This window comes from Charadrius vociferus, unplaced genomic scaffold (genome assembly GCF_000708025.1).
Source record: "Charadrius vociferus isolate BGI_N301 unplaced genomic scaffold, ASM70802v2 scaffold917, whole genome shotgun sequence".
Lineage (NCBI taxonomy): Eukaryota > Metazoa > Chordata > Aves > Charadriiformes > Charadriidae > Charadrius > Charadrius vociferus.
The window spans coordinates 1,132,604-1,159,878 of NW_009649175.1; the positions used below are offsets into that span (position 1 = coordinate 1,132,604).

The 27,275-nt window shown below is 37.9% G+C and overlaps 1 protein-coding gene across 2 annotated transcripts in view; it reads left to right on the plus strand.

The window, feature by feature from the left end:
- CIT (citron rho-interacting serine/threonine kinase) overlaps positions 1-27,275 on the plus strand; it is a 72,057-nt gene that overhangs the window by 734 nt on the left and 44,048 nt on the right. For both annotated transcript variants that reach the window (XM_009888597.1, XM_009888598.1), the window contains exons 2-12: positions 391-532; positions 1,804-1,979; positions 3,883-3,984; positions 4,197-4,339; positions 5,287-5,380; positions 7,214-7,417; positions 8,585-8,738; positions 16,072-16,252; positions 23,506-23,611; positions 24,466-24,609; positions 25,946-26,065. In XM_009888597.1, the coding sequence (XP_009886899.1) occupies positions 391-532; positions 1,804-1,979; positions 3,883-3,984; positions 4,197-4,339; positions 5,287-5,380; positions 7,214-7,417; positions 8,585-8,738; positions 16,072-16,252; positions 23,506-23,611; positions 24,466-24,609; positions 25,946-26,065 (1,566 nt within the window). The remainder of the gene's footprint in view (positions 1-390; positions 533-1,803; positions 1,980-3,882; positions 3,985-4,196; positions 4,340-5,286; positions 5,381-7,213; positions 7,418-8,584; positions 8,739-16,071; positions 16,253-23,505; positions 23,612-24,465; positions 24,610-25,945; positions 26,066-27,275) is intronic.

Genomic DNA, 27,275 nt, shown 5'->3' on the forward strand with positions numbered 1-27,275 from the left:
CAGCAGCCTCTCCTTCTAGAGCTAATATTAATGCTGATTGCTTAAACTATTTGTACCATGAAAAAAACCCACATGGTACAATGTCAAGAAAAAAGCCAGTCAGATCAGAGTCATCAGTAGAATGTAGATAGTTTCAAGAAAGCTGTGATTTGAACTTTAACAATCTTTAAATGATTGCTTTGTCTAAAAGGAAAATACCTGTAAGAGCTCTTACAGATAGACATTAGTGAGTTGATATATTTACCTCATGCTTCTGTATCATTTGTCTAATTTCTGAAATAGTGATTTTTAAATGGATAATATATAATCTGCTCCATACATATGTTATTGATTTGAGGCTTTTCATTGTTGTCTGAGACTCCATCTGCTGTTGCTTCTTTTTTTTTCCAGGGGAAGCCACTCTTTGCGACTCAACAGCAGATGTCTCCTCTCTCCCGGGAAGGCATCCTTGATTCTTTATTCGTTCTTTTTGAAGAATGCAGAAACCCTGCTTTAATGAAAATTAAACATGTTGGCAACTTTGTCAAGAAGTGTAAGTTCGTTTAGACTAATTTACAGGTGTCATTTTAAAAGACAGTTCTTAAGAATCTGAATGTTTAAATAATGCTTTAGTTGCTTGGATTCATTAATAGTTGTAACCCAGGACTTTGAGAATATGACTTTTTATGGACAGACTCAACATTGCAAAGGGGATCTTGGCAATCTCAATAAGGCTTTGTTCAGGTCCAAAAGGGGAAAATGCAAGTGGCTTTTCAAGTGCTGTGACTCGAATGTGCATGTGTCTTAGTCTGTACAGTATTTATAGTTGAGGAGGCACTTTCTTTAAAAGTGACTGAGTACTGCATACAGCAAAGCTCCAAGTATGCACAATAGAAGGATGTCAGAAGTTGAGAGCAGTACTAGAGGTACGAGGAAAAAGAATTCTAGAAAGGAACTTGGTAATCCTTGGCTCTTTCAGCTTGAAGTAGTCTTTTAGATTCCATGTGTTACCTGAATTTTGCCAGTGTATGTTGTAAATAGTAGTTCTATGCTTCAGAAATAGAATTTATGATGAAGTAAATATTTTCCTGATAATGTGCTTGGATTCTTTTTGGCGAAAAGGAAAAAAAAAAAAGAAAGGTTCATCACTTTTTCTATTAAGATATACTAGAAAGCTATTTGGTTAACGGTACCTTATCGTGCCCTCTATAATAGTTCTATCCAACAGTTTCTAGATATTATTAGCAGAGAGTAATTTTCTGCTAGTCTGAAGAATTTTTAGAACAGTCTACAGTGAGCAATTGATTATCACAGTGCATGCTGGTTGAAACTAGTCAATGGAAAACTTGAACTGAATGTCTGAAACAAATGTCTATGGTTATTTGTTAGACAATAGACTAGTGCCTCCCACAGGCAGAGGAGAAAACCCTGCCACTTGACTCGCACTCATATTTAGAGAATACGCTTTGTATTGGTAAGGGATGGTTGGAAAGAAATTAGAAACAAAAGAGGGTATCAGCCAATGATGTTATGAATGGGACAGAATTACGGTTGCTATGGGAACTGTCTTAACATTTCCTGATTCTTTTGTATGTACCATATTTCAGTCTTAACTATGCATTAATACAGTCTTTTTCTAGTACTTATGCATACTGTGGTTTTGGTTTTTTTTTAAGAAGCATATTCTGGAATAATTTAACATTTCTTGAACGTCTGGAACTAAATGTGGGGGTTTTTTTGTTTGTTTTATTCTTCATTTTTGATGGTGTGTTTGTTATGAAATGCCAGTTGGCTAATGTAAAAATAAGTATTTTATTTTTATAGATGCAGAGACTATAGCTGAATTAAGGGAACTGCAACCCAGTGTGAAGGATTTTGAAGTAAAGAGTGTGGTTGGCTGTGGTCACTTTGCAGATGTAAAAGTTGTAAGAGAGAAAGTTACTGGTGATGTATATGCTATGAAGGTGATGAGCAAGGAGTCCTTGTTGGTGCAGGAGCACGTATGTATATTTATCATTCTACTGTCGTAACAGAAAAATTTGTTGAACGGTTCCTTTTTGTCACTACTTTTAAAATTAAGTTAAAAGTGATTCTCGAGAAGGATCATCCTACATTTCAGTGAAGTTATATATTTGTGTGTAATTTTGCTGTGTTTAAAAGCCATTGTCATAGACTATGAATCTATTGGGTGAGGTGCCATCCAAAACAAAAAATGGCCTTTGTCTTGAAGAGCTTGCCATCTAATTGTAAGGCAAGAAAAAACAGATGAAGAAAACAGTGGATCCGTATTGATCAGCTTGATGATGGCTTGAATTTTCAGGCAATCTATTCATTAAGGGCTTTTTTTATTTTAAAGAGCTACGTAGAATGTCAGGAGTGGGTGTGAAGGCAAACTGTGGTGATTGGATTTTTATGGAGATCCTCTCACTAGATTGAGAAATGTGTTACTTGAAAACTTAAAAAAGGGATAATGGAGGTTGCTATCATAGTTTGGTGAGAAACAGAAGTTAATCTTTCACTGACATGAGATGACAAGTAGGACAGAGATACTCCATGAAAGACCTTGTGAATTTATACAGCAATACCTGCATCAGTTGTTCCTAACATATGGTGCAGTTAGGTTACTCCTGAGATCCCTTAGCATTGTTTGTGGCTATCAGAAATGAAGATAAACTAAATTACTTTTCACAGAATCACAGAATGGTAGGCGTTGGAAGGGACCTTTGAAGATCATCTAGTCTAACCCCCTTGCCAAAGCAGGTTCACCTAGAACAGGTTGCACAGCAACGGATCCAGACAGGTTTCGAATATCTCCAGAGAAGGAGACTCCACACCCTCTCTGGGCAGCCCGTGCCAGTGCTGTGCCACCCTCAAAGTACAGAAGAAGTTTTTCCTCATGTTGAGATGGAATTCCCTGTGTTTCAGTTTGTGCCCGTTGCCTCTTGTCCTGTTGCTGGGCTCCACTGAAAGGAGCCTGGCCCTGTCCTCTTGACACGCAACCTTAGATATTGATGAGCATTGATGAGATCCCCTCTCAGCCTTCTCATCTCCAGGCTAAACAGCCCCAGGTCTCTCAGCCTGTCCTCATAAAAGAGATGCTCCATTCCCTTGATCGTTTTCGTAGCCTCCACTGGACTCTCTCCAGTAGTTCCTTGTCTTTCTTGAACCGGGGAGCCCAGAACTGGACACAGTACTCCAAATGTAGCCTCACCAGGGCAGAGCAGAGGGGGAGAATGAACCTATGGCATAGGTTGACAAGAAAGCAAAGTGTGATACTACCTCCAATATGACACTTGCTCAGTCTTGTTGAGCGTAGGTCAGTGGAAGTAAGGAATGTTGACCTAAATGAACTTGCAGTATCTCTGTAATAAAATTTAATTTCTTGTTGTCTGGCTGCACATCTGAATAGCTGCTAGAGGATGATTTCAAGAAAGTCTTTATTTTAATACCTTACAGTGAATTTTAATACCTTACAACGAATTTATTACTGCATTAGCTGTAAGGTGCTACCCCATAGTTGCTCTAGCTTCTTTTCTGCTTGTCTGATCCTTCTGAGATTATTTTTCTTTTATTAGGATCAGTCCAGATGAGGTCAACCAAGATTGCACTCCAGACTAGTAGATGCTTTACCAGTTTGAAAGGGAAGCTGGCCTTTGCTGCAGGGACTACTTAGTTGAATGCAAGCTAGACAACAGAAGGTGGGAGGGGAATGGAAAACACAAAGAAGTAAAATTACTTTTTTAAAGGTGCACATCACAAGGAAATAGCATTTAATATTTTCTGTGTAATTTTTTTGTGATATGAGCCTTTGGCAGAGACTCAAATCTTTCTAAAACTAGGGGATTCTAATGTATTCGAACTCATTTTCATCATGATATAACTGAACACTTCGTTTTTTTGTAGGTGTCATTTTTTGAGGAAGAACGCAGTATATTATCTCAGAGCACCAGTCCATGGATTCCACAGTTACAATATGCATTTCAAGACAAGAAGAATCTCTACTTGGTAATGCCTAGTCTTTGTTTCTTTTCTCCTCTATTAAACACTATTGCCATAGTTATGTTGAAGAACAATGTGGTGGTTGATGTACTCATCTTCTGTAAATTTTCCTGCATTACATGCCATTGGTTGATGTGTGTCCAATGTAATATGGAGGAGTTGAATGGAATATCTTTTGTATATATAAACTATATCTGTTGCTTTAAACTTTTATGTAGGTTATGGAGTATCAGCCTGGAGGGGACTTACTGTCACTCTTAAACCGGTATGAGGAGCAACTAGATGAGTCTATGGTGCAGTTTTATCTTGCAGAGTTGATTTTAGCTATTCACAGTGTCCATCAGATGGGTTATGTACACCGGTAGGTAAACACTGCTTTGCATCGCACATAATATTTGGTCAGTGTCATTCCAGAAAAAGTGTTCTGGAATGATGCATTCTTGGTTTTTTTTGTATTCTGTCCTCTTTCAGGACAGTGTTTCACATGGTGTATCAGAAGTGAAAATTAGAAAATTAATCAGACTCCAACTATAATTGTAGCTAAAGGCATTAACTTTGATGTAAAGTTCAAACTAGTATCAGACGAGGATCGTTACATATATTTTTTGGAGGCTTAGTAAAAAGAAGCCTTAATGTTACACTATAAAAAATGAAAATCTTTTCCAGAGATTGTTGCTTTTATCACCAAGTAGTATGGGAAATTAGTGTAATTGTTAAAACTTGCTGTGTATGATTGGTGAACAGGGCAGTATAAGATGTTGGAATAGGTAAGTATCAGAGAGTTTTCTAAAGATCGTATCAAGGCTTGAAGGCTGTTTCAGTGTGTATTTTCAAATCATATCGGTGGTTAATAAATTTATTCTATTCTGAGGCTTTGGAAATATTATGAAGTATTTTATGTTCCAAGCAGCTGTAGTGGCTGCACTTAGTGCATAGGCTGTGCCTTTCTAACGCAGGGTAGCTGTCTGGATTTGAAAGATGTACGCAATAATAAGCTGCAAGGAAATTTGGGAAGCAAGCTACGTAATACTTCACTGTAACTCAGTTACAATGTAGTCAAGGTGTGTAACCACCTTCTTTTTCCATCTTCTCTCTGTAATTATTAACTTTCCATGAAATAAAGGGAACTTTACTACTTTCACATTTGCTTGGAAACAGAACAACAGTTGGAAATATGACTCGTACTTGTTAAGGTTTTATGCAACTGAGCACATGGTTGAGTGTAGCTGAATAGGGATATTCTGTTATCTAGATGTGACAGTGGGAATCCGTTTGGAAATGTACCAATTGCTTTCTTCTTGCTTACAGAGATATCAAACCAGAGAATGTTCTTATTGACCGAACAGGACACATTAAACTGGTGGATTTTGGGTCAGCTGCCAAAATGACAGTAAACAAAACGGTAATAACGTGGATTTAAACTTTGTCTGTGGCTTGTTTGGATAGTCCAGTCAAAAAGGGAAAACTAATGCTCTATCTGTTCCTTGATTATGCCTTGTTCTTCTGCCTTACTTGTCCAATACGGAATCTATTCCATGGGTGCTGGAGCACCTCTCCTATGAAGACAGGCTGAGGGAGGTGGGGTTGTTCAGCCTGGAGAAGAGAAGGCTCCGGGGAGACCTTATAGCAACTTTCCAGTATCTGAAGGTGGCCTACAAGAAAGCCGGAGAGGGACTTTTTACAAGGGCATGTAGTGATAGGATGAGGGTTAATGGCTTCAAACTGGAAGAGGGCACATATAGATTAGATATTAGGAAGAAATTTTTCACTTTGAGGGTGGTGAGGCACTGGAAGAGGTTGCCCAGAAGAGTTGTGGATGCCCCATCCCTGGAGGAGTTCAAGGCCAGGTTGGATGGGGCTTTGAGCAACCTGGTCTGATGGGAGGGGTACCTGCCCATGGCAGGGGGTGGGACTGGATGATCTTTCAGGTCCCTTCCAACCCAAACCATTCTATGATTCTATAATTCTGTTCACAATGATATTTTTCTATTTATGAATGGCTTTTCAAACATGAGCTTGAGTATCTTTTGCAGCTCTCAGGAGATACGTATTTGCTTATTAAAATTTTAATGCACAAGTAAGGTAAAGGCAAGTCTACTTTCTCATGGTGCTGCACTGCAATACAAAATCACATTTCTAGAGATTCTTACAGCTGTTCAATGCTGTGTTTGAAGAAGGACATGGACTTACAGTTGTTCATAATTGGACTGAAAATTGTGTTTGTTTTAACTAAGGTGACATAGTGTTGAAGACTGGGGAGCACTTGTTTGAAATGAGTCACATTCCAATGTTCTGGGCTTTACTCACCAGAAAGCACCATATTCAAAGCTGTGAATTGCTTGAGTTTTTTTATAAGTTGCTTGTAAATTTAGGTAGCTGCATACCATTTCAAGTGGTAATTTGAAATTAAAATATATCTAAGCGAGAATGTGCAGTTCTATGTCAGATTCCTGTCTTGTTTTACCATTTTAATTTTTATTTTTTGTAGCTTTTTCTTATGACTCTTAATATTTTGATTTCCCGGTTCTTCCCTTTTCAGTGCTTCTCTGCATTGCATTTTTCTTTTAAATTTTTTTCTTCACATTATCTTTTCAGCACCTTCAGGTTTTTGTGTTATTCTGCCTGCTGTTTTGTTTCATTTTTTATGCCACTCAGTGCAAAAATGATTGCAGTTTTGGCTCCTGAATTACTTTTTCTAAGCACTCCAGAAATTCAAATGCTAATATTTTGCTGATCAGGAACACAAGGTAAAAAGGTATGGATGACACAGAATGGAATGAGGGCAGGGAATATTTATGTCTAAATTAGACTATTTTTGAAATTTCGGCTATGATGTCCCTGTTAATACTAGCTGAAGCAGTAGTGCTAGAGTATGTGTACTTATTAAAACATGTGTTTGGTAATCCTGTGCTTTTTAGAATGCAGCTTTTCTACTTTAGCTATTTGTACTGTCTAGTAACAGTTAGCTCTGATAACTTGACTCTTTCTGTACCAAATAGTTTGCTGTCTGTTTGTTTATCAGCACTTTCCTTAACCTTGCACTTTTTTGCTTAACAGCCTTGCTTAAAATTACTCACTTAAAATTCACTTGAAGGGCTGAAAATTGTGTCTCATTTAAAAAACAAAAAGAAAAAGAAGAAAAAAAAATGAAGAAAAGAAAAAAGATTTGTTTTATTACGAAGAGCACAACGAACAGAAAGTGCTATGATTTGACTTGGTATATCTTTGCTTCTAGGTAAATGCCAAGCTACCTGTGGGAACACCTGACTACATGGCACCAGAAATGCTAACAGGGTTGAACGGGGATGGCAAAGCTTCTTATGGTCCAGAATGTGACTGGTGGTCCCTAGGAGTAATTGCATATGAAATGATTTATGGAAGATCTCCGTTTGCTGAAGGGACTTCAGCAAAAACTTTCAATAACATCATGAACTTCCAGGTAGAGAGAATTCCTTCCATGTTCTTGAGTAAAAAGGCTTTAACTAAATACTGTTTTTACAGTTGAAAAAAGAAGCTTGTGCATGTCTCTTACTTTGTCATGTTCGTAAAATATTTAGAGTATAAGCTTTATATTGTTTTTGTATGTCTCTGTATTGTACACATCAAGTTATTTTTTGTAACAGGTGTCTAAAAATAATCATCTGCAATGCGTGAATAAAAAAAGATTTAGCTGTTCATCTTAGGCAACTGTAATTGCAGCATTTCCAAAATAATCTAGAAAAGGGATTGAAAGGGTGAATTATAGACTGATAAAGTTTCTAACTCTTACTAAGTACTTCTGGATAGTAAAGATAAGGGCTAGCTATGAAGAACTGGAGAGAGATTTGATATTTGAGGATACTGAGTGTCTGCATGATTAAAATGTCTTGTGAAATTTAGCATAAATAAATTTAATCCAATGCATAGGAAGGGAAAGGTATCCCAACTTTACCCAGTGGTGGGCTTTAGATCTTAGTAACAGTCCAAAAAGCAGCACATAGAATGGTAGGAGCTAGTAGGAAAGAAAAAAAAAATCACATCTAGCTGGGAGGAAGTGAACAAAGTGTGATTACCTATTGTCTCAGAATTCTAATATGAAAGTAACCAGCAGTAACTACGTTACAAACAAGAAAGGATACTTCATATAGCACATTCTCATACTGGGGAGCTCTTTGCCACAAGTTTGCAGCTATTGAGTGTGTTTATATGGGTCCAAGAAGTGACTAGAAAAATTCATAGAAGAAGAATCCATTGAGATCTGGCAAATACAAAGACATCATCCCTTGTTCAGAAAATCCTAAGCCAAAATCCTTGTAAGTTTGGGATAATTTTCTGGGGAAGTGTCTTGTTTTACTCTTCCATGTGTGTATGCCATTGGCCATTCAGCACAAGATGGTGATCTGGGTCTATCATTTGTCTGATTGGGTATGTTTTTTTTCCTATCTTCTTATCTTTACTGCAGTAAATGCATATGAAAGCCTATTTGGAAAAAAATGCACAGTACTGTTATATGTGTGCTATAAATATTTATCCTTTGTGCCTGACATATCTCAGAATAACAAAACTGAATCTTACTGTTTTGGGACTGTTTCCCTACTGAGCAGAAATCCTTTTCTTTCTAATGCAGAGATTTCTGAAGTTCCCAGAGGATGTGAAAGTTAGTAGTGAATTTCTTGATCTGATCCAAAGCCTGCTTTGTGGGCAGAAGGAAAGGCTGGGTTATGAAGGACTCTGCTGCCATCCATTTTTTTCTAAAATTGACTGGAATAATATCCGTAACTGTAAGTAAAATAATACTGCATTCATAAACAATTCCTGTTTCTTTGGGTAACATGAAACTTTGTACAATGTGTTTGATCTGAATAATTATTCATAATCAAACAGGATTGTGTCCTGGAGCAGGTGTTTTAAACAAAATAAGTAATTTTGATTTTGGATAGGATATGTTAACATCTTGCAGGTGAAAATTGGAAGGTAAGATGAAGTTTAATACAATTCCATATGAATTTCTGTTGCAATTGCCATATTACTGCAGGCACTAGATCGGAAAATCAAAATGGTCCTTTCCATGTCTTTCCTCAGATTAAAACACATCGGTATGTTCTTGCTTGTGATACAGCTTCATTTAAGTTTGTTTGGGTTTTTTAGCTCCTGTAGGTGATAAAATGACAGCATTCGTAGGGGCATTGGAGTTTTTCATAAAAGTTAATATGGCTAATATATGATTAATTTTTTTGTCAAAAATCTGTTCATTGCACTAGGAATGGAATAAAATCAGTGAAACAGATAGTTTCCTATGCAGAAAATTGTTTATAATACTGTGGAAGAATACTGTGGAATTTAGTGTTTGGAAGTACTGAGGCACCAGCTCCATGGCAAAAGGGAATATTTCACAGATCATCAATGATCTATGTATGAGTACTTGACTTGTGTTGGATAGTATTTTAAATTATTTGGACTGTGAGATTATCTGTGCAAGGAACATGTCTGCCTTATATTCTTTATCAAATATGCTGTAAGAGCAATGATTGTGCTCCATTTTCCATGATAAATTGCTAAGCCAGTGCTGCTACTTTTGATGACTATCTCAGCAATTCAGCTGTCAGCTCCACAGAACGTTTACTCACATTTCTGTTGATTCATTAATTTTGAACTTGTGGAGCTGCTGTTCTGTTAAGTTCCATTGTTTCTGTCCTTTGAGAGCCATTGAGCTTTGAGTCTTTTTCATCATTTTAGCATATATTTGCCAGACTTCAGCTCCCTCTGCCTACTTTCCCCAGAACCCTGCCTAAGCCACCAATTTCTGTATCTGAAATTTTTGTATTGCGTTTGTATCATATGATCTCAGATCTGGACAAAAATGGCATGTGAGCATATGTTCCAGTGTTTCCTTGGCAATTGTCTGTCCAGTATTCACACAACTGCACAAGTTAGTTGAATGTTTTGCCATTTTGTGTGACAACGGTGATAAAGATGGACAAGCTGGTAGGCAGCCCTGATGTGGTTATAATGTTGAAATAATCATTCAGGACTTTAAAAATCCCATTTCTGTCTGCAGCTGGCCAGTGGATTGCATCATTCTTTGTAATATCCGGACCTACCTACTGTGAAGATTCATGCAGTTTTGACCCCTGACTTGGTTGTTATGTCTCATACTTCATAAAACCCCACAGTAACTAGCACAAAACACAGCAGTCGTCTTGCTTTTCCTAGCAGATTCAATGTATCACCTATTGCTTTGCTCTCTGCAGCGGTTCTCCATTTTCTGGTTTATTCAGGGCAGTGTCGCTGTCATTCTATTCAAAACCCTTGTCGGGTTTGGCCCCGGCTATCTAAAAGCTAAAGGTTTCTTTCTTATCTTCACCTCTGCTGATAGTGGTGTTTAACTGGAGCAATGGCATCCTGAGAAAATTAGGAAACTAGTGAGTGCTGGAAGAGGTCACAGGATTTAGACTAAAGAATCTCACTCCCTCAAGTTAATCTGGCCAAAGATTTTGGGGGTATGGAATGGTGGACTCAATGATCTTAAAGGTCTTTTCCAACCTAAATGATTCTATGATTCTTGAATTCAGTGTCAGCACAGTCAGACTTTCCTCTTGTCTGTAAAAGCAATGATGTTATTTCTATTTCAGACTGAGAAAGGTAGGGAAAAAATTGGTACCCTTGCCTTGCAGGTATTAAAATTGTCATGCTGGGAACTCCAGGATAACTATTCTTAATGCACTGATTTTGGTTAAGAATGTGTCATTAAGGGTTTTTTCAGTGTTACGTTTTGTTGTTATGGTAACCTATGAAACACTTGACTTTTCAGTAAACCCCTTCCCAAAAGATAGTTGCCTCTAAAAAAGCTCCCAACTTCCCTGGGTTCAAGTAGCGTGTGTCTGTAGAAGCAGCTCTTAAGTTACAGAAACCGAATCCAACCATTAACCCTAAGGTCATGTTTCAAGTGGTAATTTTCCCTTTCCTTGGAGTATTGTACTGAAACATATTTCAAGGTTTTGCTCTCTGTATTTGTTGACTTCTGCTTTTTAATGACTTCTAAGGCTTCCAAAAAAACCCCCCAAAACAGACACCACCACACTCCCCCAAACAAAAGAATACAAAACAGAAGTTTTGAAAGATTGTATTGATTTACTTGACAGAATTTTCTGAAAATATTTTGGAATTTATTTACTTAGAATATACACATTTGTATCTGTGTTTCAGCTAAATGATCGAGATTTTAACTGGAAAGTTGCTAACGGAACTATTTGAGTACTTGATAAGTATCTAAAATCAGAGATAGAGAATGGAAGATGACATATTTGAGTTATCGGCAACAAGGTTGCATTTATATAATTTGGGGGTTTTGTTAATCACTTTGTTATTTGAAATCCATAAATTACATCAGCTGTTCACTTTGGAACCAAAAATCTGCCTGCTGAAGGCTAGCTGAGAGATGGTCACCAGACTTATTTTCATCTAGGCGATATGTCTGTATAGCATAAAGAATCTTTCATTTGAAGAGTTGTTTTGTAACTGCAGTCCAAGAGGTCTTGAAAACGGAATGGCATATTTGGACTTGCATGAGGAAACTATATATATGAGAATAAAAGAATTATTGTCTTGTGCGAACAGAAGAACTTAAGAAAAAGTTGCAGACTGATATTTTTTTTTTTTTAGGCTGTTTTCTGCTATTAAATGGGCAGGAACCCAAATCCCATTCTTCATAAGTCCAAAATTCTTCCTTATCCTTCTGAACCCGAAGTTGTCATTCAGTATGTTGACAGTTAAACACTGTGGTGTTTCATTTAAATGCTTGCCTTCAGAAAAATGTGTTGACTTGTTTCTCTAAGTAGAGATTACTTTCATGTCAGCCTGAAGATCACTTTTATTAACAGAAATGTATGCGTTGGATCATTGCCTTGACAGAACAGAAAGGATGTTAAGATAATATTGTATGGATTGGTTAGAACTAGTATAATGCCTTTTTCTAAAGTGATCTTAGATAAAACATCCTTAAATTACATCATTTGGACCTGCTATTTTCTGTTTTTCTTCCATAGCACTTTACTCAAGTAGGCCTCTTAAAGCCTGAGGAAGAGTAATGCCTAACCTACTTAAAAAGGCTTGCGTGGATGCTTTTCCTCAGAAAGTATATATAGATCACCTTGTAGATCAAGAAAAGACACATTTTTATTCTTAATAAACATTCTATATTTCCTCTAAATTTCCTATTTCAGTTAAGTCTTTCACTGTCCCGGGGGAAATGCAGTATCTCTTTTCTGAATTTGCATGAAAATATTTCGAAAGGATGAAAAGACCCGATTAAGGCAATGTTCCTTGAACTATTCATAAATACGCACACTAGTGCAGAGTTTAAAAAAAAAAAAAAAAGCTGCTTTCCATAAGACACATTTTATCTAATCTTAATGATAAACTGGTTAAAGTACTGCAGTGTGTGTGTGGTGGTTTTGGGTTTTGGTGGGTTTTTTTTTTGTTTTTTTTTTTCTCTTAAAACTTAGCAACCTACAACACCCCCTTTTCCTCTGAAAGTCACTCTTTGGAACAGATGGAAGAGGGTTACATCCTTCCACAAGTGGGGAGGTATCTAGGCAAGCAATTGGCTTTTTTAAAACATGCAGTTCTCTACAAGATGCTTTAAATGGTAAACAGAACATGTACGCTTGTGCGTAACGTATCGAAGGCAAAAAGAGGTCTTTATACCCAACCAGTTTGTACGAGTAGAAGCATTGGGTTTACTGTCTTTTTGAATAATAGTTTTGCCTCCCTTTTGGGTGAGCCTGAAAAAAGTGCAAATTTTTCACCTTGTCAGATGCAATGGCATGGGTTTAACATTTAGTTCTCAGGGGCTTATCTTGACCTCTAATAAAGGATTCTTCCCTTTAAAGAAGCAACTGATAAGCACGTCAGTGTATTTGCATTCACCAATCTTCATCTTGTTCTGAAAATACTATTGTTGTGTGACAGTCCTCTGATTTTAAGCAAGAAATAATAATTTAACTAGAGATTATGTCACCATGTGACCCACATTTGAGAACAAAATTGCTCGTGTGTTTTAGCTTGTTTTTACAAAGACAACTACGTTTATTCTGTAGATATTTTGGACGTCAGACAAAGGACTCAGTCTTAGGAGTAAAGGACTATGAAGAAGCTACCAAATAATTAACAAAATCAGACAGAGTGGATCTAGCTTTTTTTTTTTCTTAAAGATATTCCCTCTAACTCCTAAGTGATTTTTTTCTCCAGTGTCCTGAAACTTCTGAAGTTCTGCTTCTCATTTTCAGTCACTGCGGACAGTTCAGAACTACTTAACATCTATCTAGAGGTGTTTTTGTTGAATGAATGTTGTTTCCAAGTTTTCTTTTTAGTTGCTACTATTTCCTGATACAAATGCTGTAACAAGGTTATACTGCAAAGTTGCAGAGTTTTTGGACTGTTAGTCATCAATTTATAGCAAATGCAAAATAGAGGGAAAATGATTTTTTCATTGTTTTTTAATCTTGTGTTCACAATTTCTCTTCTGCGTTCACATCTTTTATTAAAGAGTAGAGGAAACTAGTGTAAAACATTGTGCTCTTTAAACTAGTTTGCCACCGGCCCCAAAGGTTTGCTCTGTCTGTCATTCAGTTTTATCTTTTTGCATCTATTGCTCCCCTATTGAGTGCTTTTCATCTTTTTATGTGCATGCTGTTCTTAGGCATATTTAAATTCTATTTTCTTTTATGCATGTGGTTTGACTAGGAATTCTTATTGTTGGTAAGAGGAGAGAGCTTCTTTTTAATTGCAAGGGCTCGAAGATGACTCTTAAGATCTTGGCTAATTTCTGGTGAGAAGTAAGGCACTGGATCTCTTTCTAACCTGAAAGTACCTGTCAAACTCTGAGGAGTATATAACGGGGTTGTTATACCATTATAAAAAGGCAGCTATGTTGGTTTTTGCTACCTCTTTAAGAAAGATTCTAGACTTCCCCAGACGAAGTGAATAGTTCGCTGTTTTCTTATTCCTTTACCTCATCGACTGTATCTCTCTTCAAAGACGATGTTAAAACCCTGCAGCAACCCCTTCCTGTAAGAGGACGTGCAAAGTTCTTTCAGCAGAGGTCCTAAACTAAAAAATATTAATTCCTGAACTTATCCTCCTCTGCTATGAATTAACTGTAACTTTGGGCGTATATTTGCATTACAGATCATACAGATTGTTTTCTGTTGCTTCTCTGGTTTTAATCATTAAGAGCATATGAAAGAGTAGCTGGACGTTACCCTGACATTAAGTGAATTTTTAAAAAAATACAGATCCCAATCAACAATCTGTATTCCAAAATTATGTTTACAGTACATAAATGTCAGCATTACATTGGATCTAAATTTATATTATAACCAATAAAATAGCAGAAATTAATAAATTCATGATATTGACAGAAAATTTAAATGTTCTGGAGCCAGTATGTAAAACTGCTTACTCCAGAACCTTTTAAATTTGTGCATTTTCCCCATTTATCTCATTCTAATGGACTTGGAACTACTGTACGTGAGCAGCATCCGAGCTGCTTCATGGAATTTCTTCTGACTTCCCTGCTGTGGAGCAGCGTCAGAACGGCTCCTCGGGGAGCTGCTCACAAAGCCTGCGTGTGTAGTTGTGGTTTGGTGGTTTATACAGACAGAATTTTTTTTTTTTTTTTTTTTTTGAGGGGCTGTTAATGCTGGTCCGGTGGGTAGTTTAAGCGTACATTTGTGTAGAGAATTAAGAGTTAAAAAGCAGGCTGTGAAAGGCTTTGGCAACCTAGAGGGAGCTAGCAAGCTCCAGCCCGTGACTCATTCTGCCTGTGTCAGTCAGATAAGCATCAGCATCTGTCACCGATGCAGGCAGGTAGGGTTAAACTCCGAGCATGCAGAGAGTGAGGAGCAGGGAGCCTGCACTGCAGGGGTTGGAATGTTTGTTCCCGGTTCTTCAATTCTCATCAGCCCTTCAGCTACAGGAGATCTATACTGGATCCATGGTAACGGTTTTAGCACACTACACTTCCATCAGCTTGTGACAATGGGCTGTGTTCTAGTTGCTGACTGAAGAGCTGTCTCCTTTATAGAGCAAAAGGATTAGTAGTTTCGCAGTGAGTGAGGACCTGAGTAATGAAATAAATAAATAAAAAAATCTCTTAGAAAATGGGATTTAATGAGGTAGGAATTGCACAGCAGGCTTTTGCATTCATTCCTTTCACACACGTAGCCAAGCCAGCAGGTAGCTCGGGTGCTGCACGTCGTTGAGAAGAACTTGGTCTTTTGTTCTGTTGGTTAATTAAACTGAAGCAAACATGAGAAAATCGGCTGAAATTAAACAACTGCTTAACAAGTTAAGTGGTACCAATTTAGAAATTATAGTAAGAAATACATTGTAATTCCTGCTATTTATATCTCTCTTCAGAGCTGATTGTATCAGAGCCAGACTGCAGTGGTGTCCCAACAAGAGTTCCAGATCTTTAGCAAGCTCTTTTAGAGAAATAAAATCTTACTGGTATTTATTCCCTTCCTAAAGACCAATTAGCTTCTAGTAGCTATAGTTTATTAGAATCTTCCAGGAGAAAGACCTGTTTGCTGTTGATTAGAAGCCCATGCTGGGAAGATTCTTGGTAGCATTAAGGGGTAGGTATGTCCCCTAGCTGACTAGCAAAGGATCAGGCTGCATTCTCATGTAGTGTCACTAATTGGGTAGGTTGGAGACATTTTCTAGATGAATCCAGATTGAATTACTTTCAGCTATATTACAGTAATAATTTTCTTAGCCTGGTGCTTTGTTTTGATTCAATGTAGGTGTTTAAAAAAAAACCAACCCTAACCTAAAAAACAACCCCAAAACCCAACAATCCCAAATCCCCAACCTAAAAGCCAGTTTAATCAGTGTGGGAGACATTCTGCCTGCAGAGTGGTAGCCATGTTGGTAGCTTAAGGGTTAATCTCTTGTTGCTGTAATACGATTTGAGAGCAGCAGCTCAGTCTGCTTGTGTTAGCAAGATTAAAAGCAGGAGCTGCAGTGCCATTGCAAGCACTGAATGAGTGAGACTGTTGCAGAGTGAACTGTAGCTGAATTTTGTCTTTTCTTCTTGCTTTTTTCCACCAGCTCCTCCCCCCTTCGTTCCTACTCTCAAGTCTGATGATGACACCTCAAATTTTGATGAACCGGAGAAGAATTCGCGGGTTTTATCTTCTACGTGCCAGTTGAGCCCAGCAGGCTTCTCGGGTGAAGATTTGCCGTTTGTGGGGTTTTCATTCATCAAGGCATTAGGGATCCTGAGATCAGAGTAAGTAGGAATTATTGCTTAGGTGGATAGGACCGCTGGAAAAATGCGAAGGTTGGTTACAGTGAGGATGGTGTGTGTGTGGGGAAAGCTGTTTTAACTGGCCCTAACTGCTTTAGGGAAGCTGCCAGATTTCTGGCTTTATCTGTTGCTGCTGTGGCTTGTGCATGTCCTACCGTTCCGTGATTATTTCTGGGATGAGGGGGAGGAAAGGGAATGGAAAGACTGATCCTAAAACAGTTATTGTTAAAATTGTTATTCAAATACTTTGAATTAGTTGTTCCTTGTTAACCAGGGAACAGTAGGTGATTGCATTTCTGGTATTGCAGATCCCTGAATGAAGGAGAATACTGAGGAGTTCAGAGATGGAAAAGGGGGGGTGTTATTTTATTGGGTCAGAGAGTAGGCACCAAGTGCTGGAGATGTGTAAGGCTGAATCAGTGATCCACAGAAATGGAGCTCCACTAATCTGGGAATGTGCAGTGATGGGTCAGTGAACGAGAGAAGGAGCTTCACGGCAGCTGACTGTGCTGTTGGATCAAGTTAAATACGAAGACTGGATGTTGCTGTGTTGTGTGTTAAGAGACTGGAGATTCAGATGAAGTATGCAGGGTATGTGTTTGTGGAGGGAGGTAAAGATCTAGAAAAAATGCTTTTCAATTGAAACAAAACATGCTTTCTTAGAGAATGGAGTCGAAGAAAAAGGAGCATATAAATAGTATGGTATAAACCATTTGGTGTGGTGGGTGGTTAGTTTCTGATGACAGAGCTATTGAAAAAGTATTAGTGCAGTACGTTAAGTTGAGAAGTCCTTACCTCAGAATCATGAGGCCTCTTAGGAATGCAATAGCTTTAGCTGGGTTAGTGACTCAATGCACTAAGGCGCTGTGTTTTCGTGTCAACCATCCTTCATTGCTGCTAGTTAGTTCCCGTAAGGTACTTCGTTGTCAATCTGTCTAATAGTTTTCATTTTTTTTATCATATTGGTTGTGATAATTGCTCTGCGGTAAGTGTGTAACCAAATCTGGTGATACTCTTGACATCTTTGATCTTGCCCACACTGTGAATCAAGGTTATATGATGGTTATGCCAGTAATAAAAAGGGAATCTTTGACTGTCCCTCCTCGGCTGAGTTGCTTTTATGACAAAAGAGGAAGGAAGGGAGAGGGCATAACAATCAAAAAAGTATTCTTTTGGTGAAATGATCTAATATTGTCAGCAGAAGTACAAAAATGGAATGTTTTATCTGTAGATACCTTGGGTTAAAATCTATCTTGATTTAGAAGTGAAATAACTTATGGGTTATCTTTTCTGCCTGGGGAACTGCAATCCATCTGTCAAGGCTACATGACCATTCATGTAACAGTCAGAAGAGGCTCAACAGTGACCATAGATGTATGGTAAAAATGTATATGTAATCGAGGCCCGGGACTAGAACTGAAGAGGAGTGTGAGGTAAAGTCTCGGGAACAGTGGTGTAACTGTGCAGGAGGTTGAAGGCTGGAAAGTAATACTGATATAGCAGATTGATTGATATGCTTTCTTTGTGGAGCTGGTACTGAAGATCCGTATTGAAGTTATAATTGAATGTTGGTAATAGGTGAGAAGGGATACAGCAAAAATATGTAGAAATTAATGTGCTCTGGAGAAATTTTGACTGAAGTAAAATTTCTGCTTGGTGTCGCCTGTTTTTTCCTGAGCTGGAACAGAAAGACATCATGTACTTAATTTTCCCTAAAGTAATTTTAATATAAGTAGAGCTTAGTGCTTTCTTTTTTTGAATGAGAACTCGATAAATGCACTTTGATATTTTTAGCAGTAAATACTCACATTTTGTTCTAAGAAGGTGATTTAAATATGGCAAAGAGTGTATGGAGACTTGAAAATGTATTTAAATAATGCAGCGACTAGTTTATTCTCAATATCACTGCAACACTGGGTCATAAGGATAACTTCTTACTTTTAAAATATTGTGTGGTGTATGTTTTACTTGAGGAAATAAAGTACTGTTTCCATCCACGGTAGCTTGAATGTCAAATTCTAGATGGGGAAGAGAACAGTAAAGGGGGGGTAGGCTTATCTGTTGTGAAACTTGGGATGTTTCCTCTGGAGTGTCCTAGGTAATCAAGTTTATCAGTCCAGAATTTTTCTTCTTAAAATCTTTCCTCCGAAAGTCTAACCCTTATGGTTGCTAAGTGATGCAGATCTGTTTTCCTGGGTCTGCAGCATGATAGCTCTAATGCCTCTAGTGCTGCTCACAGTTAGGCCAGGCAACTGCAGAGTGCCATTAACAAGGTCCTTGAAACTTCCAGTGCTTTTAATTTGAGGGTGTCAAAGCTATGAAGTTTAGGGTTGTACTCTTGTGCTTGTTCACTGGACGCTAAGAAGCCATAGATGAGCTATGAATTTCGAATACTTCAGAGAAAACAGTTCAATAAAATTGCACAGAAGAAGGATAAAAGAAGTTCTCTTTTCCATTCTCCTCTTTCTCCCAACCACTTAGGGTTAGAAGGGTTCACCTAAGTCACTGAGACCTGTTGCCAGAAATTATATAGTCAGTGTGTGGTTTAGAAGGGTCCATGGAATGAAAATGTTCTGTATGTTGTCCCTTATCATGAGTTTTGGGTAGAATTTGTGGCCCTATAACACATGTAAGATCTAGCAAAAGAGCAAAAGGCATAACAACGATGTATTATAGGAAGCAATCAGGAGAAATCAAGGGCATTGCTTATGTCATAGGTTCCTGTACTAGCAAAGTATTTGTTAAATAAGTCTCCTGTATGGTTCTAAGAGCTGGGACCAGGCTGCAGAGAAGGACCAGCTAACTCCTTCTCCCATCATGGCCTCTGAATTCTTGATTTTGGGGGAGAAATGCCTGTCTGACTGCAAATCTGGCTGCTGGTTTGGCTGTGAGCATGTGACCGTGACAAGATAACAGGCAACTGAGAGTTTAATTCCATTAAAAGCCATCCCCACCTTGCTTCCTCTCCCTAACTGTGGCTGATCTCCAGTGCTTAGAACAAATGACAAAACCCCTTAGATGCCAGAAATATGCATCAAGTGGTGAGAGAAAATTGTTCTTGTCCTTTGCAGGTGACTAGCAGAAGCCCTAAGGCATAAGATAACTATATTATAAATCCAGGGCTAACCAAATATACCAAAATATCTAATAACAATAAAAACCTAACAAAATATACCAAAATACCTAATTAAAAAATTCTTTATAATGTAATTTTTTGCCTGCCTCTCTCCTTTCTTAGACTGGAGTAAGACGCTAAAGAGGCCTGACTACTTATGATAAAAAACTTAGGTTAATACAAAATACTTGCTAAACTAGAACCGAGAGATATATTGACAGGTAAGGCTGACGGTGGGACTAGTACCTCATCTCAGTTGCTGATATTGGGTTTTATTTTTTTTAATTATCTGTCAGAATATAGTAAATGTAATCCTACTTATTCTTGAATTTTGGTCTGTGAGGCTTTGGCAGGTGGTTGAAATCTTTTCTGTAAGTTGCCAAGAAGTATTTTTCAAGATTTTTTTTTTTTTAATTTATTTTAAAATTTGATATGGATTCGTGATTGTCATTATAAAATAGTGAGAGTTAAAATGGGCCATTCTTCCAAAGAGAAGGACTACAGCTGTCTTCCAACAGTTTGTCGGGTTCTGGTAAACTCTTTCACCAAAGATAGATTAAAGAGGAAGCAGAGGATGAGCATACCAAAAATACGCTTTGCTTCAGCTAGCTCTATTCACAGATTGATGGTATCACTGTTTGTTTTTGGTTGGGTTTTTTTTAGGCCTGAGCAAGCATTTACGAGGGGGCGGAAGGTACAGATGAGTATAATGCTAAAAAGAATAGAGCATGAGGGACGGGGGATGAGATTATAGGCATGTTGTGTGGGGGCCAGGATTAGGACAGATGGTGTTAATCGTTGTGAGAAGGAAGCAGCACAGGTGAGTTGGGGGTTTATGAGAGTGGCATAAAAGGACAAAGGAAGGTATGAGGTATGATGCACAGGAGAGGTTGATACAAATTCGGTACCTCAGAATCTTAGCTTCTCCTATACTAATACTTTTTTCTTCTTCATCTCAGCCACGTTCAAACTGGAGGAGCTTTACACAACTAGCACCATTTCTGATAACTGCTGGTTGAGGCTGTTGCTGATGTAGCTGTGAAATCACTAGATAGTCAGCTGCAAGTTAACTTGTTTTTTAGTCATGCAGGCAGTGCTTCTTTTGAAAGTAAATTGGCACAGCTAGTGCTATCAGCACTTGGTACTATAGACTTGACTTTGGGGTATTTTTAATCTTTTATTGGAATTTTCTTGTTGCTGTGTGCTGGTTACCTTTTGTTAATCTTTTTTCATGCTTCAGAGGAAACAGCAGAAACTGCTCTGTTGTGCTAAGAGAATTGATCCAGATGTAGCAGTTAACCAAATGAAATATCCTGAGATGCTACCAACCTGAATGATAGCTTCACATCATGGCTTTTGATGTTGGTTTGAATGTGTTTAATTTCTGAGATGATGCTGACTGAGGAAGAACATAAGTGCCCCAGCAATGTTGGTATTTTCCATCTTGTCATGCTGTGTGGAGAGCTTATATCACCATGACAAGGCTTATTAGATTAGCCCGTATTCCATTTCTCTTGATTTCCTCTGTCAGTCCCCTTTCTGATACTTTGAAGGTTGTATGGATGTTCGTGAAGTTGTCCTAATATAATTTGTACACAGGAAAGAATTACTGGGAAAGGATGTCTCTTAAAAACTGTGTGTCCAGGGCTAGCTTCACGTGGGGATAACATGTACTGTTTCCATGGCAGGAAAATCATTGTGTCACCAGGATGTATATTTTTAAGGAATTTTTTCCTCCCTTTGGACAGGGACGAGGAAGAAAGATTGTAGTTCTAGTTTGTAGCCTTCTCTTTCCTTACAAAACTGGCACCAACCCTGAGGAGCAGCTCCCTCTACAGTCACCTAATGAAATTCAAACTTCGGTCAGTGTGAGTGTCCTGTGCACTGTCCCATCCCATCACTCCTGGCAGAACAATGTCTCTTTGCAGAGCTCTGTATCTTCTGAACGCCCAAATCCGTCTTGTTACTTTCTGGGTTGCAGTGCAGATGGATGCTCTGGGCTGGCTTGCTAGGAGAAATTTTTGAAATGCAAAATGGTGCCTGTGATGTTAGGCTCTGATTCTTTTAATAGCAAATAAATAAAGAAAGAAATATAACAAATAAAATGAGCCCCTTTGGGGAGGTGAAATTGAAGCAGCAAATGAAACCAGGTCTGTGAGAACTGGCTAGAGTTTTCCTAGGTAATGCCTCAGATTTGAAAAGAATAAAAGTAAAAAGGTGATTCCTAATGTTGAAACTATAATTAAAAAAAAAAAAATTGCTTTAGCCAGTGCAGTTCAGACCTGTAAAGCTAAATTTTTATTATAAAAATCTTTTCAGACTTGTCTCATTACCCATTTGCAGCTATTTACATATATTTGATTAACATTTTAAAGCAGATTCCTTAGTGTCATTTTTAGTTAATGTGAGCTTTAATTTGTATTTTTAGACTGCTTTTCTCAACTATTCATTTTTAGCCTTGTTTGTACACCCAGCTGTTACGGGATTTAATATGCATCTTTCTCAGATGGTTGCCTTTTCTCTGTAGGAGTATAGACATGCTTTATAAATTGAATTTTAAGTATGATAATCTGATGGATTGGATTGATTGGACCAGGACTAAAGGAATGCTTTACAAAAGCATTCACATTTAACGTTTGTTTTTTATTAAGTCCTGACCATATCTGTATTGTTGACATGCAGCATTCTTTCTTCCAAGTTTTTCCACATCTGGTTTCTGAAGAAATATTAATATTTGACATTTCAAGGCAGAATTGGTGGATTTTGCTCTGTTTGTTTGCTAATATCAAAACAGCTTTTCCCAATGACTGCATAAGGTGGTGGTACTGAAGATCTATTTTGAATATATGTTTCTGCAGCATTTTCATAAAAATCCATGTCTTTTTTTTTTGTGTGACTATCCTGCATGCCTGTTTGGATTAAGGAGTAGATTTTTCTCAGAAAATGGTGGTGATGGAATCAAACTTTCCTTGGTGTTAAGAAGAGACTGTGCTGCTGTGTGTGGGTGTATGGCTATATGCAGAGAGCTGCTCAAAGCTCATTTCTCTCCATGGGGATAACTGGCTGCATACCAAACTGTGGCCAGGAGAAGCAGAAAGCAATGTGTGGGCAGACTGTATGATCTTTTATTAGCACCTTCATTGTACTTCTGCGTTTTCATCTATCAGTTAACACTGGTTCCATCATTAACTTCTTAAATATCTAGTTTGAATCGTTTTATGCGAGGGAGAATGTGATTTTTAAAATTATGTTTTGATGTGTGTACTTAATTTTTTGGTTGCAAATTACATCTTTAAGACTGCAAAGCATTAAAAATATGCTCCAAAACATTGAGTGGCTTCCTATCCTTTTCTAGAATGAATTTAGACTAACAGAAATTGTAAACTTCTTAAATGTTGAGTCCCAATTAGAGGGAAAGCTTAAGAACATGTAAATATTTTCCCCAGGTTTCTGGAGTCAAAGTGTTTTGAATAGTACAGTTAAGTCGTGTCTCACGCAAGAAATTACTTAGAAGTGGAACTCTGAAGTTCTGCAGTGTGACTAATCATATTGATATTGATTGAGTTCATAGGGATCATATGAATTGGGTTAGAAAAGTTTCAGTTCAATTTTAATTCACAGAAGGTAACTAAGGATATTAAATGCTTCTTCTGTGGTACAGATTATGACATGTTAAAGTTTTTAGGGCTTTTCTACTTGGATGATAATTTAAAAACCCATTTAAAAATAAAGGACAAAATAAAAAGTAATTCTCTGAAAATTTGTTATCTTTCCAAGTGGTTATGTTGACTTCATGCTTTGTTTTTGTTACGCTTATAAATCCCTACAAGTTATGCAAAAATGTTGCTGTGATTTATTGTTTTGTTCTCTGACATAAAAGTCACTGATGGCAAATATTAATGTTGTAACTAGATGTACACATGGCTTACTTAATAATGATGTACTGTCATCAGGTTTTACGGTATGTTTGATCTGAAATGATGGGTGTTAGACTGGGATTGCTGCACCTTTCTTTTATCCTGGTGTAAGTAAGTACCCAATGCCTTTACCAAGGCTGCATAAGTACAGATTTCTGTATGTTTTACCTATATTTATGGGCTGTTTGGCTTTACTCTTTTAGATCTGTTTTTTCAAGTGTGGATTCTCCAGCCAAGGTCAGCTCCATGGAAAAGAAACTTCTTCTCAAGAGCAAAGAACTCCAAGACGCCCAGGACAAGTGTCACAAGGTATTTATTTATGCGATTGGCCATCTCCATTGCTCCAGGAATCTGCAACCACTGTATGTCCAGGGATCTGTCAGATGCTGCTGATCATCCAGACTCGTGGTGGGCAAAGTGCTTTTCCTTCAGTGAGGTGGCTTCCTGTCCAGTACAAAGGGAGATGAACTTAGGCCATACTTTTATCTTAACAAGAAGCGGCTCTGGATTTTAAACAGTCCTTTTATCAGCGTGATAGACGACTGCTTCTTCCTGCAGGCCATGCTTCTTCATCATACGCACAATTACAGCAGTACTGTTCTGAGGTTCTCTTCCTAACTCGTCAGCTTCTACTTACATAACTGTTGTCACGTCACTGGTTATGGTGAACATCTTATAACGATTGCTGTACTCCAATAAAGGGAACCCGGTGGAGTCTTTTAAAACTTACTGCTTGTTTGAGACTTTTATGAGAGTTCAATTACTTTTCTCCCTGCTCTGTTCTGGATTTGACCATTTGCTCCTGACAAGGAGATGGGGGGAAACCATCTTCTGGTCCAGCATGGATTTGGGATAAGGTTAAAGTGACCCATCTCTGCAAGTCAGGTGAAAAATGATTGTGTCTTCTTTGCTAACTGGGGTTCGAAGAATGACTGAATATGAACAAGCAGCTTGAATGAATGGGGTGACTTAGACTTACTACTTGTCCTTAAGAAGAACTGTGCATTCCTGGAGCAGAGACAATGGTATTGGAATTTAAACACCGTTTGGAAAAATATAGCTAGAAGTCTCTTGGAGACAAATTCCTTACAGACAGAGCTCTGAAAGTAGCAGTTAACAAAGCTTTTGAAGCCCCCTTTATAACCTCTTGATATTTATTGCAGATGGAGCAGGAAATGACGCGGTTGCACCGGAGAGTGTCAGAGGTGGAGGCTGTACTTAGCCAAAAGGAGGTGGAACTGAAAGCCTCTGAGACCCAGCGATCCCTCCTGGAGCAGGACCTGGCCACCTATATCACAGAATGCAGTGTGAGCCCTTACACCAGTTGTTTCAGCTCTGAAGGCCTGAAATCTGGTGGTCTTTGCCTTTCTCTTCCATCATGGTTTCAGTGGGGTACTTGATGGAGAGAAAATAATACGTGAGAGGGTATCTCTTGATTATGGAGCCCTGAATTGTTTGCAGAGGCTTGCTTGATTCAAACTTTGTTTCGTGGTCATGTGCTTAGAACATACAGGAGTAACTACTGTCCTGGTCTTGCTGAAACTATTTGTGATGTTTGTCTTACTGGCTGTGCTAGAACATGCTTGAGTTTGACTTCTTGCAGGTTTCTTAGCCAGAGGAGGATGGGGCCTACTCAGTACCTAGACGGCAATCTTCAGGGACAAATAAGAGGATTAGGAAGCCATGGTGTTGCCTCCATCTGTGGTGTTCTGAGTTCAGACTGATCCAGTTCCCCAGCATAACATCAGGGATGATGCTAGGACAGGTGCTATTTTTCAGATAAGAGATAAAAATGAGGCCTTAAAACTATGCCTTCAAAGATCTTTTGGCATTTTTCATGGGAGCTGGAATGTCTGCCCAGTTGTCCTGGCAAGAATTCAGTGAGGATATTTTCATTCTAGTTAATACTCTCTGTATTTTCAGTTGGATATAATATTCTGTTTCCTCTCTTATACCAAGAACAAAAATCCAGATAATACTCTTTTTTAGAGAATTGAAAAGCATTTCTGATGGGTTGGTTTGTTGGGAATCATATCTCAAAATGAGGCGGAGTGATTTTTCCTATACCAGGTGCTAGTAGGTAAATAAATAAAATAAAGTTTGTATCTTTCTATTGAAGAATAATATCATTTGATAGGAGAACCACTGGTCTGTCAAAATTTGCAGGTAAGGTATGTGGTGAGATACAGAAGCAGCTCTTCTGTTCTTTGTAGGAGTTTAACGATGATTAAAGGATTTAACTCACTTAACAGCAACAAGAAAAATGAGTAGGCCTGTTAGTAACATGAAGTTGAAGGATTGTATCTAGGTTGTGAATTAATAGTGCTAGATAAAATATAGATAAATGCTGTCAATAATGGATGCCTTTTGTGATCTCTGTTTAGTTTTTGTCTCTAAACTCGATGTGAGGAAGTAGAGATTTGAACTAAGATTTCAGTGTAGTAAACAGTGTTTGTAAAATGGGCTGCTTCTGTCCAGACAGAAGCAGCACTGGCCATGAATTTCTTCAGGGTTCCATCATCGGTGCCTCAAATTTTTTGATGCCTCACTGCAGTCAAGGAGGCATTGGTATAGCTAAAGATCTTTATTATAGAGCCACCTGAAAAACCAAAGACTGTGTATTGAACATTTTGCTTTCTGCAGAGCTTAAAGCGAAGCCTGGAGCAGGCACGGATGGAGGTGTCTCAGGAAGATGATAAGGCACTACAGCTACTTCATGATATCAGAGAGCAAAGCCGAAAACTGCAAGAGATCAAAGAACAGGTATACCTGCTTCTTCGGGGAGCAGGGTGGCTGTCTACAAATAGGCATTCTTGGCGTATTTTAGCTCTGTTGCCAGGATTACGTTTGGTAGGCTGTGATAGCTCCCAATCTTTGTTTTTTCACATGGTTTCTTAAACAAAATGGGAAGCAACAAGATTACACTTTTGTGTATAATGCAAGTAAGCACAAACTCCAAACTTCAAGTTTTTCTTTTCCTAATCCTGAGGGTATTTTTTCTATAAAACCAGCTTAGGAGAATGTTGCAATGCTTTAATAATATGCTGCATTAGAAATGAACTATCCATTTTAAATGGTCAAGCTATGCAAATTCCACAGTGAATTCATGAATCTTTACCTTGGAGAGAACTGATCTAACCTTAATTTTGTGTTTTTGGTTTTTTTTGCCTTCCTTCTTTCATAGCTGGCCATTTAAAACGCTTAACATTCTTTCAAAATGGAATCTGTGTTGCCTAACTGGTCTTTTCGTGATTTAATCTATTTGTAAATAGATGTTCATACTTTTTTTCCACCAGAAGAGTGTTGAAAATTCATTAAGCCATACAATTGTTCATAAGGAAAAGAAATGCCAAAATTAAATGAAAATATGATGACAAATGTGGACATTTTTAGGATATAAAATGGTCTACAAGACAGAATCCATTCAGTTTTCTGAATTAATAGCAACATATTTTATTGAGAAAAAGAAATTGAAATTTGCTATAGCATTCAAACAAGTCTATGCATTTATCTGTTGTTTTTCATCTTCAGAGCACTTAACAAACATTAACTGATAAATTTCATAGTGCTTGAGACAAGGAAGACCAGAAACCTTGGTAATGATTCTCCAGACATGAGCAGCTCTTATGTAAAAAGTAATGAAATGCAAACCCAACCCTCTGGATGTAGCAGGCCTCCATAGACTTCTGTACAGCATTTTTCTGGATTGCTCTTTTATGTAATACAAAGGATGTAAAGCTCAGTACGCTCTGTTTTGGTGTTTCATTAGCAAAGTTGCTTTAAATATTGAAATGTGGAACATTTTTGGTGATGATAAATATCAATAGATTCTTAGGCAGTAAAGACACATGTAACAGAGGAAAAATAATGCAAGTAATTTTTAATCAAATGTTTTGTCCCAGAATCTTTTAATTTGGGTTTTGAAGATTCACGATGACATAAAAATACTGCTTAGGTCAACAAATGGATCTGT